The sequence below is a fragment of the Typopeltis vanoorti genome, chromosome 21 (assembly GCF_054136105.1).
Source record: "Typopeltis vanoorti isolate ZY-2024b chromosome 21, IOZ_Tvanoo_1.0, whole genome shotgun sequence".
In the NCBI taxonomy this organism is placed as follows: Eukaryota; Metazoa; Arthropoda; class Arachnida; order Uropygi; family Thelyphonidae; genus Typopeltis; species Typopeltis vanoorti.
In genome coordinates, this window is record NC_143569.1 from 15,353,024 (window position 1) to 15,368,773 (window position 15,750).

Here is a 15,750-nt window from a genome sequence, read left to right on the forward strand (position 1 = left end):
TGTTACACCTCTTCTTGATATTTTACCACCTGACGTATATATTTCACATATCTTGCCATTTGGAAGCTTCGACTCAAAATCTGATGATCCTTTCCAAAAAGTTTCACTTATTCCTAGTAACTAATATTCGATCTCTCCATCTCTCTCATCATATTAGACAATTTCCTGCATTTATTCAATCCTTTTACATTCCAAGTAGCAACATTCAAGCAATTTCTGTGTCAAGTTTCTTTATAGCAGTCACGGACTGATGATTCCGGAGGGCCTGCTATATCACTCTGACACCACCGTTCCAGGCATATTGAGACTACCTGGGCTTTAATTCTTTTCTGGGCAGAAATGATGCTTTACACAGTGCCATTTTTTTTTACAGAATGGGCCGCCATAATCATCCAACTCCCAATATGAATGGAGGACCGCAGCTGTTGTTGGTTAGCGGGTCCCATGGCCCTAGCCGGGAGGCCTACGAAAGTAGTGGCACTGACCATCCCCCTTTTTGGATCTGTTATGATTTTCTTCACCATTTTGCTGTATCATGACTGAACAAAAAAATCAAGCTTTCATTCAAGGATCAAGTCTACTATGGAATTAGGAGACTGATGATAAACATTATATTGAAAAAAAAAAAAAAAAAAAGGTTAGCTATCTGAAACAACCATCTCGGACACATTTCCAATTGTTGAATTGAAAGTAACCTTTATTGGAATCTTGTACATACGTACATCTATCCCAAAAAAACAAGGCTATTCAAAGATTACTTAGCAGAGTCCACAGTTCTTACGTTTCCTAGTTCTTATGTTTTGGGCATTTGTGAGCATCCTATAGAAATTTTAAGATGTTTTTCTTGTTCCTATTTTTTTCTTATCAGGAAACTTCACAATTTTTGTTCTTTACCAAGCATGCATTAGTTGGATCCAATTTCGTGCTTTCTTTTTTCCTTCGAGCAGCTAAGGAAAAGAGAAAATAAGCAACAAGAAAAAATAACTGGTGAACATCCAAACTATATCTGGAATAGAAAGTCTTGCAGTCTGATGCAAAAGAAAATTGAATGAAACATGCTTTGTCAGGAAAATTCAATGTCTCCACCATATACATGAATTTTATGATCACTATTAAAATTTATTGAGTCATTTTATGTGAAACATTTTAAGAAAATAATGTTGGATCCCACTTCGTCTTAACCTATACTTTGGATCCGACATTTAGTTATTACGATGTTCTTAAACAATTGATAGGTTGCTAGTTGATTTCTAATCCAAATATAGAGAAAATTTATATTTATATACTGTGCCACTCTATATCTGAATTAGTTCAAGAATTGAAGAAAAACCAACTCTCAACTATTTCTCCTTTATATGTTGTTATGTTTACAGGCCGAGTTTATTTAACTCACTTATCTCTCCCGCTTTGGTTTGAATATTTTTATGGATGGTGCAGTAAAAGAGATTCAGGCAAAATACAACTTTAGATTAATGAAAACAAACATTTAATTTAGGATCACAAATTATACACTTAAGTTCAAATCACTAAATGAGACATTATAAACATTTTAGCTCTTCTGATAATACAGTCATAATTTTAAGCAATGGTAAATCTGTTGTCCAAAACACAGCCTTAATTAAACACTTGGTAAAGCTCAAAGTCATAAAGTTCCTTGGTAACCACTTACACAAATATCTCACAGTTACTTAAGTTTCAAATACAATATAATGGTGGCTACACTTTTAAATCCACACTTCAGCTAATCTCTGCAAAAATGTTACTGTTAATATAGGAATATTTTAGGAAGAAACACGCACATCTCTGCATAGGAATAGCAATGGTTGGAATATTCTTACCGGTAATCTTCCTTCTTCATCTACTTATATACGAACACTTTTTATAACTTTATACACTTTAAAGAATTAACAGCACTCATTAAAACAAACCTTCCTAGTAATAACTGAATTAATTAATGGTCACAATTCACATGGCTAAATGTTCTTGCATGAAGTAAAACGCTTATACTATCTTAGACATTACTTGACCAATTCAGTATTCTACTAATCACTCATGAACTAAGGTGACACACAATAATTCCTTAACTTGAAGTTTTCATGCACAGTTGCCTATTCCTCCGGCATTCAATTAATCTTTCAGGCACTATAATTCTTAACACAGCTATCGTTAAACTCAACCTTGTTGCCTCTAATTATTCTCTAGTTACTCCGTGCTATGCTTCAAGTTTCTGTGTGTCCTTGAAAAGTCTGCCCTGTAATTAAATCTCACCTAAAGTACAGCTAGTCATTCAGTAGTCACTTAGCTATCTTCCGTTGCTTTATTTGTTATTCTGCAACTTACTAGCTAACCCGCTCCACGACTAGCAGACTTTAATTAGCTATTTGAGTGACTCGCCAATATCGCACTCTGATTCCCGAATCAATCTCCTTTTTTTCCATTCCTTCCTCCGAATGCCGAATTAGAATATCCTCTCTTTTTTCAGTGTACCTAGCTTATATATCCTTTCTTCCCACCTAAATTGTTCTCGTGCTCTCTTTAACTAAAATCCTTTCCAGTAAACTTTCAACATTCTCCCTCACGCTCTGTTCCAAACTCGTGCAAGCTATCTAACATACGTTTCCATGACAACAAAACAAAATATAATAAAATTGAGGCATTGCATAATGTTATACCTCTACAAACAGGAACAAATAAAGAATATTTACATTTCAATTAATACGCAGTTAAATGTTAAATACAAACTCCTATAATATTAACATAGCAATAAATAAAATAACTTGTTAATATTTTAATACAGAGTTTTTTCTTTATTAGTACACATACTTGATTAAATAATTAAATATTAAATCAACTTATAGGTAGTTATATGAATATTAATTTATAAATAAGTGATTTACATTAAATAATATTTACAAATGTAGCCTTTGCCATGGCGGATTATGTTGGATTCTAAAGAGAGTATTAATAATTTAAATTTCTCTTCATTCAGAATTCAACAATAACTAAGATAAACAAAATGATGAATGGGGTGTACAAATACATGTTAAAAATAGCACTACTTTCAACTGTTGTGATAATGAATTTTCATTGTACTATATTATGTAAAATAATGATTACGAAATATACCTTTATATCATAATATGTGTTCATTTCCTCATTTGTAGATCCTGCAATGCCTACCATTGCAGGATCTACAACTGACTATGGTTTAGCAATGGATTCCCCAATATTACCACCAATAATACTGAACATACTGCAACCAAAAGAGTTGCTTTTGCAAGAAGCTTCCATAATGCCAACAGTTTGGTTGTATTCTGTTGATAACATTCCATAATCGAGATCTATGGAATGAAAGAGTTGACAAATTTATCATACTTGAATGAACGACATCCAAAAGTTTACCAAACGTGTTTAAAAAAAAAAACACTACCATAACCTGATGTTCAAATTCGGCAAAACAACAAATTGCTGAACTCTTTCCTTTCACAATAAAATAATTTCATAGCATTCATCACTATTTTAAGGAAATGTTCATTTCCTCAATTGTGAGGCATGAACTTTTTTGGCACAAATTTTAACTTTATTACAACAAGAAAATATGCAAAACTAAATCACCTTAAAAACAGTCCTTACTAATGCAAAAAAAAAATCCTAAGATGAATAATATTTCAAGGGCACTAATTCATAGAAGCTGCTGTAAACTGTATGCTGGTAGTGCAGCTATTTCTCACTACAGAACTCATACAGGGCACAAGAATACTGCTCTGTTACAGTGGAGATTTGCAAAAGTGTATTTTCTTTAGAATAGCTTGTGCTAATAGAACAGTATTTGCTATAATAAGACTCAACTATACCACTAATTATATTGATAAACACCTTTAATAAATTTAGTTTAATCCTTTATCCAAGTGTGAGCAAACGAAGTTTGCACCTGAAAGTATCTTCAGGACTAGGGCAAGGTAGTACAACACCAGGCAACTCGTTGCAAAGGTGGAGCAAGCTAACATCACTGCTATCTCAGTATCTCCCATAATGCAAAACACATCTCCTTGCAGATATGTATAATGTTATGCATTAAGGGAAGAGCCACTACCCAGACTAGATTTGACCTTTATTGAGGTCTCTTTAGTGGGAGCCAGGCCCAAGTGGAGATACCAGGCAGAAGCATTAGCACTCTACCTATAGGAGTTGCCAAATGGTGTGCCACCTTTTTATTAAATTACTCTGGATTCGACCTTTATTGAGGTCGCTTCAGTGGGAGCCAGGCCCAAGTGGAAATACCAAGCAGAAGCATTAGCAAGGTCATCTCTACTTATAGGAGTTGCCAAAGTTGCCACCTTTTTATTAAATTACTCTGGATTTAGAGAAAGATGTTGAAAGTTTATTTTTCACTTGGTCCACAAGAAGCTTCCATAAAGAAGCTTCTGTCCACTGTTTTGACTGTTTGGATTCTGGTGGGTAATGGTGAATCCAAGTCTTATCCATAGGAATAAATTGACGCATAAAATCAGTTTTATTGTTGATAAAATGCTCCAAGCACTGAGGTTTTCATGCGAGTGCGTTTTTGATCTGCTGTGAGCCAGCGTGGCACCCATCTTGCGCAAAGCTTTTTCATTTGCAATTCATCATGCAAAACATATCCTATATGTTCTTTTAAAATGCTTATAGTCTCAGCAATTTCATGCACTTTGACACACCGGTCATCCAATACCATATCGTGCACTTGATCAATGATTTCTGGTGTTGTTACACTTTTTGGACTTCCTTCACATGGATCATCTTCAAGGCTGGTACGGCCACGTTTAAACTCTGCAGCCTATTTCTTAATTGTCGAGAACGAAGGAGAATAGTGCCATAAACTTTTATTAACTTTGAATGAATTTCTTTTGGTGTAAAACCTTCTTTTCCAAAATTTCCAAAACACAGCAGTCTAGATGTGCGGTTATAAAATACTTTTATAACTGCACGACACTCAATTTTCTCCATTTCAAGGGATACAGACAACCACTTTTGCTTCAGACAGCTGTAATAAACAAACTACTTGACAGAATGACTTGCAATTTTACATAGATGCTTATGACAGATGTACCAACTTAGAAAAAAAAATCATGCCGATAGTGTTACTTGCCATCTATGGTTGAGGTCGAGAACTTTTCAGACCACTCTTGTAGATACATTTCAATTCTTAAAAACAGAACTTATTACTTAGGACCTGCAAACTTCACTTAACATTAATCTATTCAATAAGTTTTATCTCTCACTTCCTCAAATAATTAATGACACTACTTTTACAGCATAAAATATAAACATCTCAGAAAATAATTCTCATTTCTTTGCTTGTAAGTAAAAATTCCTGTTATTAATATTGTATCTGAAAAATATATCTTGAATGTCATTTTCTTGTAATGTTTCTTTAAAGCAATGCTATTATTATTAGTGATAACAAAGGAGTCAGGGATTCATTGATAGTGGCCATACATAAATAGCACCAGCTATCACAGTGTGAAGTGCATCATCAAACAGCTGTATAATGAAATGATGATACACCAATGGTCACTAATTTTTACAGATTCATATTACCTATAATGCCACATTTTGATACTTCTCAATCAACCATTCTTTTATCAAAATTAATAATATACAATACAATCCCATATCTACTACCTTACAGAAACAGCCTTCCAAGATGTATCCTGTCAAAGTCTTAGCAAAGTCCAAAGGTATTGTGGTGTATCTATTCACCTTGTCTAACTCAACTGTAACATTAATATAAAATGTGAAAAAATTACTCCAACATAGCTTTTCCTTAGTAAATCTATCACACTATGAAAATCATTCACACCATAAAAAAGTAAGCTATTCCAATCATGCACTGCTCTTACTCCATTTAAGATTGCTTACATTCTCTATAAAATGAAAAATTCCATCAAATGGTGTGCTATATGACTCATTCAGATGTTTGAGTGTCTCCATTCTCTGTCATTGTAATTCACATTCCTAATATCTTTAACACTCTCCTTTGTCCTCTCTCTGCATCAACTCAACAACCAGGAGAGATATGTGCACAGCAGTCTAGATGAGGCTGTATCAAGGCCTTATAAACAGGTGAAATAACATTTTTATCCATACCAGACTGTCCATTTCAGCATTGCTATTAATCTCTGGGTTGTATTTTCCCATTTGTGCTATATCTGACCCTCAAACTTCAGCTTCTTATCTATCAAATTCCAAGATCACTAGCCTGGTTACTTTCTTTTAGCATAATTCCACCAATGTAATACACCACTGGACACATCCCTCACGTGAAAGTGAATAACATTACATTTACTAATGTTAAACTGACAACCATATTCACATGCTTACAATTCTTGTCTATTCAAACTGTTCTGCAAGTGCTACATGTCAGTCACATCCTTAATTACCCAGCCTATCTATGTATCACCATCAAACAGCTGTATAATTAAATGATGATACATGTAAAATTATGTAGCAAAATACAAAATTTAATGTAAACCATTAATATTTCATGATGAGTATCTCATCAAATCATTACAGTGAACACACACAACAAAATCTAAAGCTACATGTCATCTCTTCTGAGACACACTCAGACAAGCATTACAATCTATAAAGATATGACTCTGAACAAATATTTTCCATCCAAATTATAATGCATCTTGAACAATTATTCTTGCACTAATAGCCCATCATCGGAAAATTTAATGTAAGTGGTCAATACTGAAAGAAGGAACATGTCAGAGATGTCAATCATAATAGAACAGATACCTCAGTGTTAGCTCATCATTTCTCAACTTCTAACCATGCAATAGATTGGGATAACAGTTCCATTCCATATATCGAAGAGGATTATAGATGTAGAACCTGCAGTAGTCCTACGAACAGGAAATAACCTCAATAGAAACCAGGCAATATTATTAAAAGACTTGGAGAAATCTGTTAAAATCATTAAGTTTAGCAGAACTAAATTACGCGAAAAATTATAAAACGCGACTTAATAACAATAACTAAGTCTTCACGCTTTATGCATGTGATGTCACGCATTCTTTCCAATTTGTCTAACTGTTTTAACTACATTCTCTTGTTTTTGCATTTAATATCAGCATAACCTTTCTCATCTTGACAAAGCTAGACAGTTACAGCTAGCAAAAGTAGTAGATGATTATGTATAAATGTTTTATTAAATCCATGGTATTAAAAATCCAATAGTATGTTTCAATCGTAAGTGGTCAATTTAAATTTAGTAATTTTCTTGTGAAACCTGCTCTGTGCCATGACCCTTGCAAGCCAACCAACTTCTGGTAGAACACCATGCAAGTGTACTTTAATTATCAGACCCATGAATTATCAAAATGCCCCACTCTGATAATTGAAATGTCTGATAAATCATGGATTACTATATTACCCCATGACTGGCAAGAGAGCACTAGAAGAGAAGTAATTTGTAAGCTTTGTTCAGTTCTTTCTGGCTTCATATAGCTTCAGTTCTTGTTGTATGTTAATTCTAATGAGGTGATGAGATATTCATCAGAAAATATTAGTGGTATATATTAAATTATGTATTTCATTACATAATTTTATGTGAATAGTCATTTAATTATGTTTACAAATTTTTGGTAGCATTAAGAATCAAACAGTGGTGTGTCTATCATCAATTTTTTTCTCAATGTCATTAATGTATAGATTGAATAATAATGGGTAAAGAAATGATCACAGATATACCATGGGTCACTAATTTTTACAGACTCATATTACCTATAATGCCATATTTTGATACCTCTCAATCAACCATCCTTTTATCAAACTTAATAATATACAATACAATCCCATATCCACTACCTTACAGAAACAGTCTTCCAAGATGTATCCTGTCAAAAGTCTTAGCAACGTCCATAGGTATTATGGTGTATCTATTCACCTTGTCTAACTCAACTGTAACATTATAAAATGTGAGAAAATTACCCAAACATTGCTTTTCCTTAGTAAATCTATGGCATTCAATGCTAAGTACAGATTCTTTGTCAACCCATTTCTGCATGTGAGCTGTCACTGATTTTTTTGATTCTTCTGAACACTCCTTTAACACCCATAATGGATAAAGAAATGATCATGACTATAATTTTTACAGACTAGTCTCAAGTCACCACGAGAGGGTGCACTGTGTGTTGTGTTGTTCTTAATACTGCCGAAAGAAAAGTCATTTTTTCATGTTTTAGTTAATAATATTAGATTAACTCATTGTATGTTTTGTTTCATAAGAGTGTGATTGAGTTGTTTAGTTTGCAAGTAAATGTTGTGTGTGTGTGTGTGTGTGTGTGTGTGTGTGTGCAAAATGGATATTAGATCTAACATTATTTCAAACGTTTGTAGAAATTATGGAAGTTTCGTTAAACTGACCTGAGAGCTTATGAGAATACAATCCTTGGCATCAGCGTTGCCTTAGATGAGCACTGCTCAAGTGTCCATAAAACGGGGGGGGGTTAAATTATACTGTCAGTATAGCACCAATGCTTAGGAGAACAATGGCAGCAAAGACATCATTGTTTGGAGATTTGAATTTGCAATTTTGTACAGTGCAATGTGCGTGTGTGCACGAGAGATGTATTCATCACAAAAATTAAAGAATTTTTGGAAGCAGAGTGAACCACCCCAACAAGTTTGTATTAAGTATTTCAACAGTAAGTTAGAGATAGGTGGTGAGAAAGAAATGAATATATAGCATCGAAAGTAAAATGGAAAATGATATTGTCAGGATTAATACTGAATGTGAAGCAGTGGAAATACAGGAGAACAAAATAGTCATAAATAAGTAAATGGTACACTTTAATGTTATCCTTTACAGGACAAGGTGCAAAATCAAAAAGTTGCAGAAGCAGCAAAAGATTAGCAGGACTGAGAAGAGAAAGAAGCAGATGGTTCAAGTTAAAATCGAGATCATGTTAAAAAACAAGAAAAACAAGGTAAGGACAAAACTATGTATGGGGAGTCTATGATCAGAGCACTTAATGAAAGTATAACAAAATCATGTTTCCCAGGCTCAAAAATTAATATTAATCATATTATCCAGATGCAAAAAAAAAGGTAAGGTGAAAGAACTGTCTTGGTAAGATATAAAACATTTGATCAAAGACTGGAGACTTCTGATGTAAGAGTTCTGAGAAAGGTTAGTGGCGTGAACAGATGGCATCAATGGCACTGTCACATAAAAAATTAGGATATTAGAAAAGAATGTGCCATTATTAGCAATTCAGGAAAGTTTAGTAGAACTAAACAGAGAGAAAGTGTTAGTAGAGGTATGGTTACTTAAACAGAATGGGAGAGGAAATAACCAGAGGAAGACCAAGATGTAGAGGGATTGATATAGAAAAAAGCACATTAAAAGGCAGAAATATAAAATCTGATAATATTGGAGTCTTAACAGATAACAGACTAATTTGGAGGAAAATTGCTGATCGGAAGTTAGTAATGATGTAACTTTTTCATGTAGTACTATCATAATTATCCTGTACCCCCAAAGTACTGAAAAACCAGTTTCACATAAACAAGTTATTGTGAAAGGTAAACAAATATTTGACTGCAATTTTTGACAAAGTCTGATATTCCTTCTTCATTCCAATCCAAAAACTAATTGATGTCTTTTTGGAACAAATGTTCTATTGTCACAAGATATCTCAATCAACTTTTATTTAATGGACAATGGAAGCTTACATTTTTCCAAATCAAATGGGAAGGGGTCTCGAATCCATTCTTGTCTTTCATCAGAGGGTGGAAAATACTGCCTTATAAGAGTTTTAATAGTGCTTAAGTGAATGATTATTTGTTGTCTGATGCCTTCGACGTCTGCAATCATTTGCTCATTATCTTTAGGAAATGAATCTAGTTGCTGAAATTGGTCACAGCTGTTCTTTTTAATTCTGTTTTCCTGGAGATCAGCTATTCAGGTAGGGAAGGATTGACAAACATGTATAGACATGAACTACAGCAGTGTGCTTCGTCACTCAGTTTTCAGAAATTAATAAGTATCAGTGTTGCCAACTTAGCGACTTTTTTTTTTTACTAGATCTAGTGACTTCTGAGCTCTCATGGCATACCCTCAAAAATTTTACCACATACCCCCAAGGAATACATGTACCACAGGTTGAGAAACCCTACTTTACAGTATCCCATTTTTCAACAAAAGTAATACAAATACATACTCTATGTGCATGATGCCAAGTCACCACACACACACACACACAGAAAAAGAATACATACTTGTTTAACAGCCTAAAATTTAAATATGACTATCATTAACAGGTTCACTGCCATGCTACTTGGGCATAGTTTGTTCCCATATGCCAAGCAATTTCACTTCTTTGAGGTCAGTACGGGTAATCTCGTTGCCGGCGGTAATCGACATACGAGTATATTCATAGTTGGCTTGTGTGGCTTATATACTATCTACGAGTATACACACTTTTGCTGCTAGCTCCACAAGCCAAGCATTTTCACTTCAAGATCAGTAAGGGTAATCTCGTTGCCGGCAGTAAGTGTCATACGAGTATATATTCGTAGCTGGCTCGTGAGGCTCATATACCAACTATGAGTATACTCTTAGTTGGTATCTGACACAACTGAAGTCTAAAAGGCTTGGTTTGTATGACAGTATTCCTTCATGAAAACAGGTTCAGACATGCTCGAACATGCTCCATTACTTTTATGGTTGAATAAACCGTTTTGCATTCTCATAAATTGCACTTGTTTTTATTCTTTGATAATCTTTGTTGCTTATTCAATTAGTCATGATTTTTGTCTCAAGTCTTCCATTTGCTATCAATTAAGTAATTCAAATCAGTACCAGAAAAAATCAAATTCAAAGAACAGGAGCTATGATAAAAGCATGCATGCATGCACTGATGCTATCACAACACCCTCAATAGTAATAATAATAAAAACAATTGAATGCAATATTTACCTGATAAGGAAGCTTTGTAAATGAGGGTTTCAATTCTTGTAAGTCATTAACATCGATCCAATCAACATCACCATGATCAACAAAATGACATTCTACCTATGAGGGGAGGAGGGGAAAATTAAACAATTTATTTTATTTATATATATATATATATATATATATATATGTGGCGATTAGTTTTTACTCGGTTGTTATACATTTCAAAAAATAGATTTAATGACTCCAAGACCGAGATAACATATAAAGATTTTAATGATAAATACTACTAGTTTCGGCATATAGCAGCCTTCTTCAGGTATTTATAAAGGAAAGGAATACTAATAAACATTGAATTATTTAAATAAACAAACTGGAAATTACAGGTACAAATTGCCTCACATAATCGATACATAAAAACGTTGTATTTTTCAAGTTGTTCCAACTGGCGTGCCATTGTTTGTTGCAATTGTGCGTGCAAGTTCACGTGAACGCCAATATTGAATAACTGCAGCATGGCTATCTGGGATGTTATAACTTAAATTATTATTTAAGTGGACCGGGTTCAGTAGGATTTCCCGTGATTCTACGATTTTTCTTTCAAACTCATCTTCACAGCGAAAAATATTTTCTGATCTATTCCAGCATACAGAGTGGCTTTGTTGGTCATCATTAGGATTATTTGAAAAAAGAACATGACTGGATAAAGCAGTTGCATGAGATCTTTTGTATGAGATGTCTCTCTTATGCTCTTCTATGCGTTGTTCAATAGATTTGTTAGTTTGACCAAAGTATGGGATATTGCAATCACACCACAATTTATATACTCCAGGGTACTTAAGGTTATGATGAGTAGGTTTTGGATGGCTGATTAGAGAGCGGATTTTTGGAAGTGTGGTGAAGAAGGTCCTGATATTATATTTTTTAAGGACTTTAGCTATTTTCTTAGAGACTGTGCTAATGTATGGAATAGAGATGCTACCTTTAAAATTAATAGTCTCTGTTGTGCACTGCTTAGGAGGGTTCAGAAGAAGTTTCTTAATTGTTTTTTCAGAGTATCCATTTTGTTTAAAAATAAGAGTGAGGTGATTCATTTCTTTTTGTAGTTCATCTTGTTCATTTAAGAGAGAACGTGCTCTGTGTCCTAAGGTAGATATAATTCCAAGTTTTTGTGGTGGAAAATGATGAGAAAGATTATGCAGATATCTATTGGTATGCGTAGGTTTTCTGTACATAGAGATTTTTAATCTTTCAGAGTATCGTGTAAGCATAACATCCAAAAAAGGTAAAGAGTTATTATTTTCTATATCAGCAGTAAATTTTATATTAGGATGTTGGATGTTTAGATGACGAAGAAAATCTGTGAGAGCTGTGTGCCCGTGATTCCAAATAATGAATATATCATCAACATATCTTTTCCAAACTTTTGGTTTAAATGAGAAGGAAGATATGGCTTTCTTTTCAAAGTCTTCAAGGAAGATGTTAGCTAGCACAGGGGACAAAGGGTTGCCCATTGCCAGGCCTTGTTTTTGTTGGTAAATGGAGTCCTTATATCTGAAGTAACCAGAATGAATGCAATGTTTTAATAAAGTGAACATTTTTTTGGATAATTTATCCTGTAGTAATGTAAGTACCTCGTCCGTAGGAACGTTAGTAAATAAAGATATAATGTCCAAACTAGCTAGAATATCATTATCATCGATGGGAATATCTTTAATATGAGAAACAAAATCTGTGGTGTTTTTGATGAAAGATGAAGATTTATTGGAGAAACACTTGAGGTACTTTGCTAAATATTTTGAAAGTTTATATGTAGGTGAATCAATATATATATATATATATATATATATATATATATGTAGAAAGTATTTTTACCTTGGGTATAAATATATGTTAAAGATACCAATATTACCCAAGGTAAAAATACTTTCTACATTTATATCTCCTCCAGAGATTTTTATTTAATAAGGTTAAAACACCTTATGGTAACTTGTTTTGGCGAAATACTTACAAGCTCTGTATTACTAAATCTTGGTATTTCTAAGCCTAGCTCCCACTGACGAGACCTCAATAAAGGTCGAAACCGGTCTGGGTAGTGGCCCCTTGCCTTTAATACAAAACATCATACATCCCCTTCTTGGAGATGTGTTTTGGCATTAAAGGTAAATATTAAGATTAGTGATCGGAACTTGTTCCACCTTTGCCACGAGTTGCCCTGTTCCTGCACTACCTGTGGGATCAATTAGACTTGCATCAATTGCAGGCGCAAACTTGACTTTTAGTCTGTTTGCTTACTTGGGAAATGGAGTAAAACCAGGTTTAAAATTGCTTGGTACCTTTAACATATATATATATATATATATATATATATATATATATATATATATATATATATTACACTGAAAATTCAAATTTTTGAGCAACTTGGAATGCTTTTTATCCAGGAATCACTTAATGATGAAAACCCAGATAAATGTAAGAAACTGTCACCAATCTCAAAAAAGAATACTGATAACCAAACAGGGGTTCTGACACATTCCTCATCTTTCTGTGGCACAACAGGTTAACAGATTTCAACATTGAATGAATTAGAGCAGTGTTTCTCAAACTTCAGATATCCGCAGACCCCTTCTTAAATTTCCATTTTTACCAAGTACCCACTAATTAATTAATTAGAAATAAATTAATTAAAACAAATAAATTAATTAAAACAAATAAATCAATTTAAAATATTAAAAAATTAAATATCTATTTTATTTGAATTTATATGTAAACAAAAAATATGATTTATTTTTAATAGAACCAACTTTATAAAGATACTATAAAGTTTTACTAACTTGAAATAATTTATCATCAATGAGAAGAGTGAAATTGCTTATGGAGAGATAAAATTTCGGCAAACTTTGGCTCTATAGTTGTTAATTTCAATCTCAGATGCGGTTCGACATCTATAATGCGATTCCTCTTCTTCGTCTTAACATCTACAAGGGCCGAAAATCCAACTTCGCACAGATATGAACTTGGAAATAGAAAAATGAACCTTAGAGCTTTATCTGTTAATTCAGGAAATTCATTCTGTATTTGTAGCCAAAATGATGATAATGTATTCTCGCTGTATTTATTTTTTAGGAAACCATCAGAAGCAAGTTCTAAAAGAAGTTGTTCTTCTATTGACGATAGACTCATTGGCATAAATTTGTTTTTATTGAAAGGGTATCTTATCCACTCAATATTAATGTCCAATTCAGGGAAATACTTTTCTAGATTCATTTGTAAGTTTTTTAAATGCTGCATGATAGTAATTTTCACATCATCGATTTGTTCATTTGAACTTGCAAGTAATTCATGAAGCGATGGAAATGCATCAACGTGGCGTTCACTTTATCTTGGACATGAAATATAGAAATTTCCTTGCCTTGTAAAGATAAATTAAGACTATTTAATACAGTAAATATATCTGCCAGGTATGCTAATTGACTGAGCCATTTCCAATTATGTAAATGCTTTTTCAATTCAAACTTTTCATCAAGAAACACTTGTAGTTCATTCCGAAATTCAAATAAACGAGTAAGGACTTTTCCACGAGAAAGCCAATGAACATCAGTATAGAAAAGAAGTTGTGTATAGTTGCTTCCCATTTCATTGCAAAGTTAAGAGAAAAGGCTGGTGTTTAGAGGACGGCCTTTAATATAATTTATGATTTTTATAGCTTCATCAAGAACTTTTCTTAGGTCTGTAGACATCATGTGTAGCCAAAGCCTCCCTGTGCATGCAGCAGTGTGTCAACTTTGCATTTGGTGCAACAGCTTGAATCCTTGAAACAAGCCCTTTTTTTTTAGATCCGACCATGGATTTCCCTCCATCCGTGCTTAATCCAACACAACTTTTCCAATCAAGCTTGTTTTGATGCATAAGGGTATTTATACTGTTGAATATTTCTTCTCCTGTTGTATGTTCTGGCAAGGGTTGGCAATATAAAAGGTCATCATGAATTTTTTTATTTTTTTTGTGCCTAACGAACACTAGAAGATTTGCAAAATTTGTAATGTCGGTGGATTCATCTACCTGCAACGCATAATAAAGACTCTTACGTATATCGGATAACAATGTTTGTTTTATATTTTCAGCCATTTCAGTGATTCTTTGATGAACGGTACTATTTGAAAGGCAAATCCGATCAAAAGATCTTTTTGCATTATCTCCGATCATAATTTCCGCTATTATTTTTGCTGCAGATTTGACCAAAGTTTCACCAATTGTTTCCGCTGCACCACTTTTTGCTATTAATAGCGACACACAATATGAAGCTTCTAAAGCCTTCATGTTTTCACCTCCTGACACTCTTTTAAATTTTTTAGTTTACTTTGAAAAAATTCGACAGGTTTGTCCTTGCATTCATTATGTTTCGATTCAAAATGCCGACTTAAATTACATGGTTTCATGCTTTCATTTTTTAAAGTTTCACCACAAATTACATATAACGGAATAGGTTCCTCTTGATTTCCAGTCCATGAAAATCCACATTTCAAGTAATTTATATCATACTTACGAAGTTTTCTCATCTTCTTCCTAGTTGGTTCTTTAGAGATGTCAGACGACACACTTATCAATTTCACGTGATCCAGATACAATATCAACATATTCTTGTTGTTGACAGCTACTTGTATCTATGTTCCTCTCTTTTGCACATTTTAAAAATCCAGTCTTTAACCAGTGATCCATACTTAAGAATTTGAAAGAGCTAAAAAAAAATTACCGTTTTAACGAACAGTCCTTCAACAAATGGCTAGTGAAAGCAGAAC

At 33.5% G+C, this 15,750-nt stretch overlaps 1 protein-coding gene across 4 annotated transcripts in view; it reads right to left on the reverse strand.

The window, feature by feature from the left end:
- Positions 1 to 15,750, reverse strand: part of LOC150094641 (tudor domain-containing protein 7-like) — a 624,604-nt gene that overhangs the window by 295,162 nt on the left and 313,692 nt on the right. For all 4 annotated transcript variants that reach the window (XM_090410991.1, XM_090410989.1, XM_090410990.1 and 1 more), the window contains exon 13: positions 10,973 to 11,068. In XM_090410991.1, coding sequence (XP_090267117.1) covers positions 10,973 to 11,068 — 96 coding nt within the window. The remainder of the gene's footprint in view (positions 1 to 10,972; positions 11,069 to 15,750) is intronic.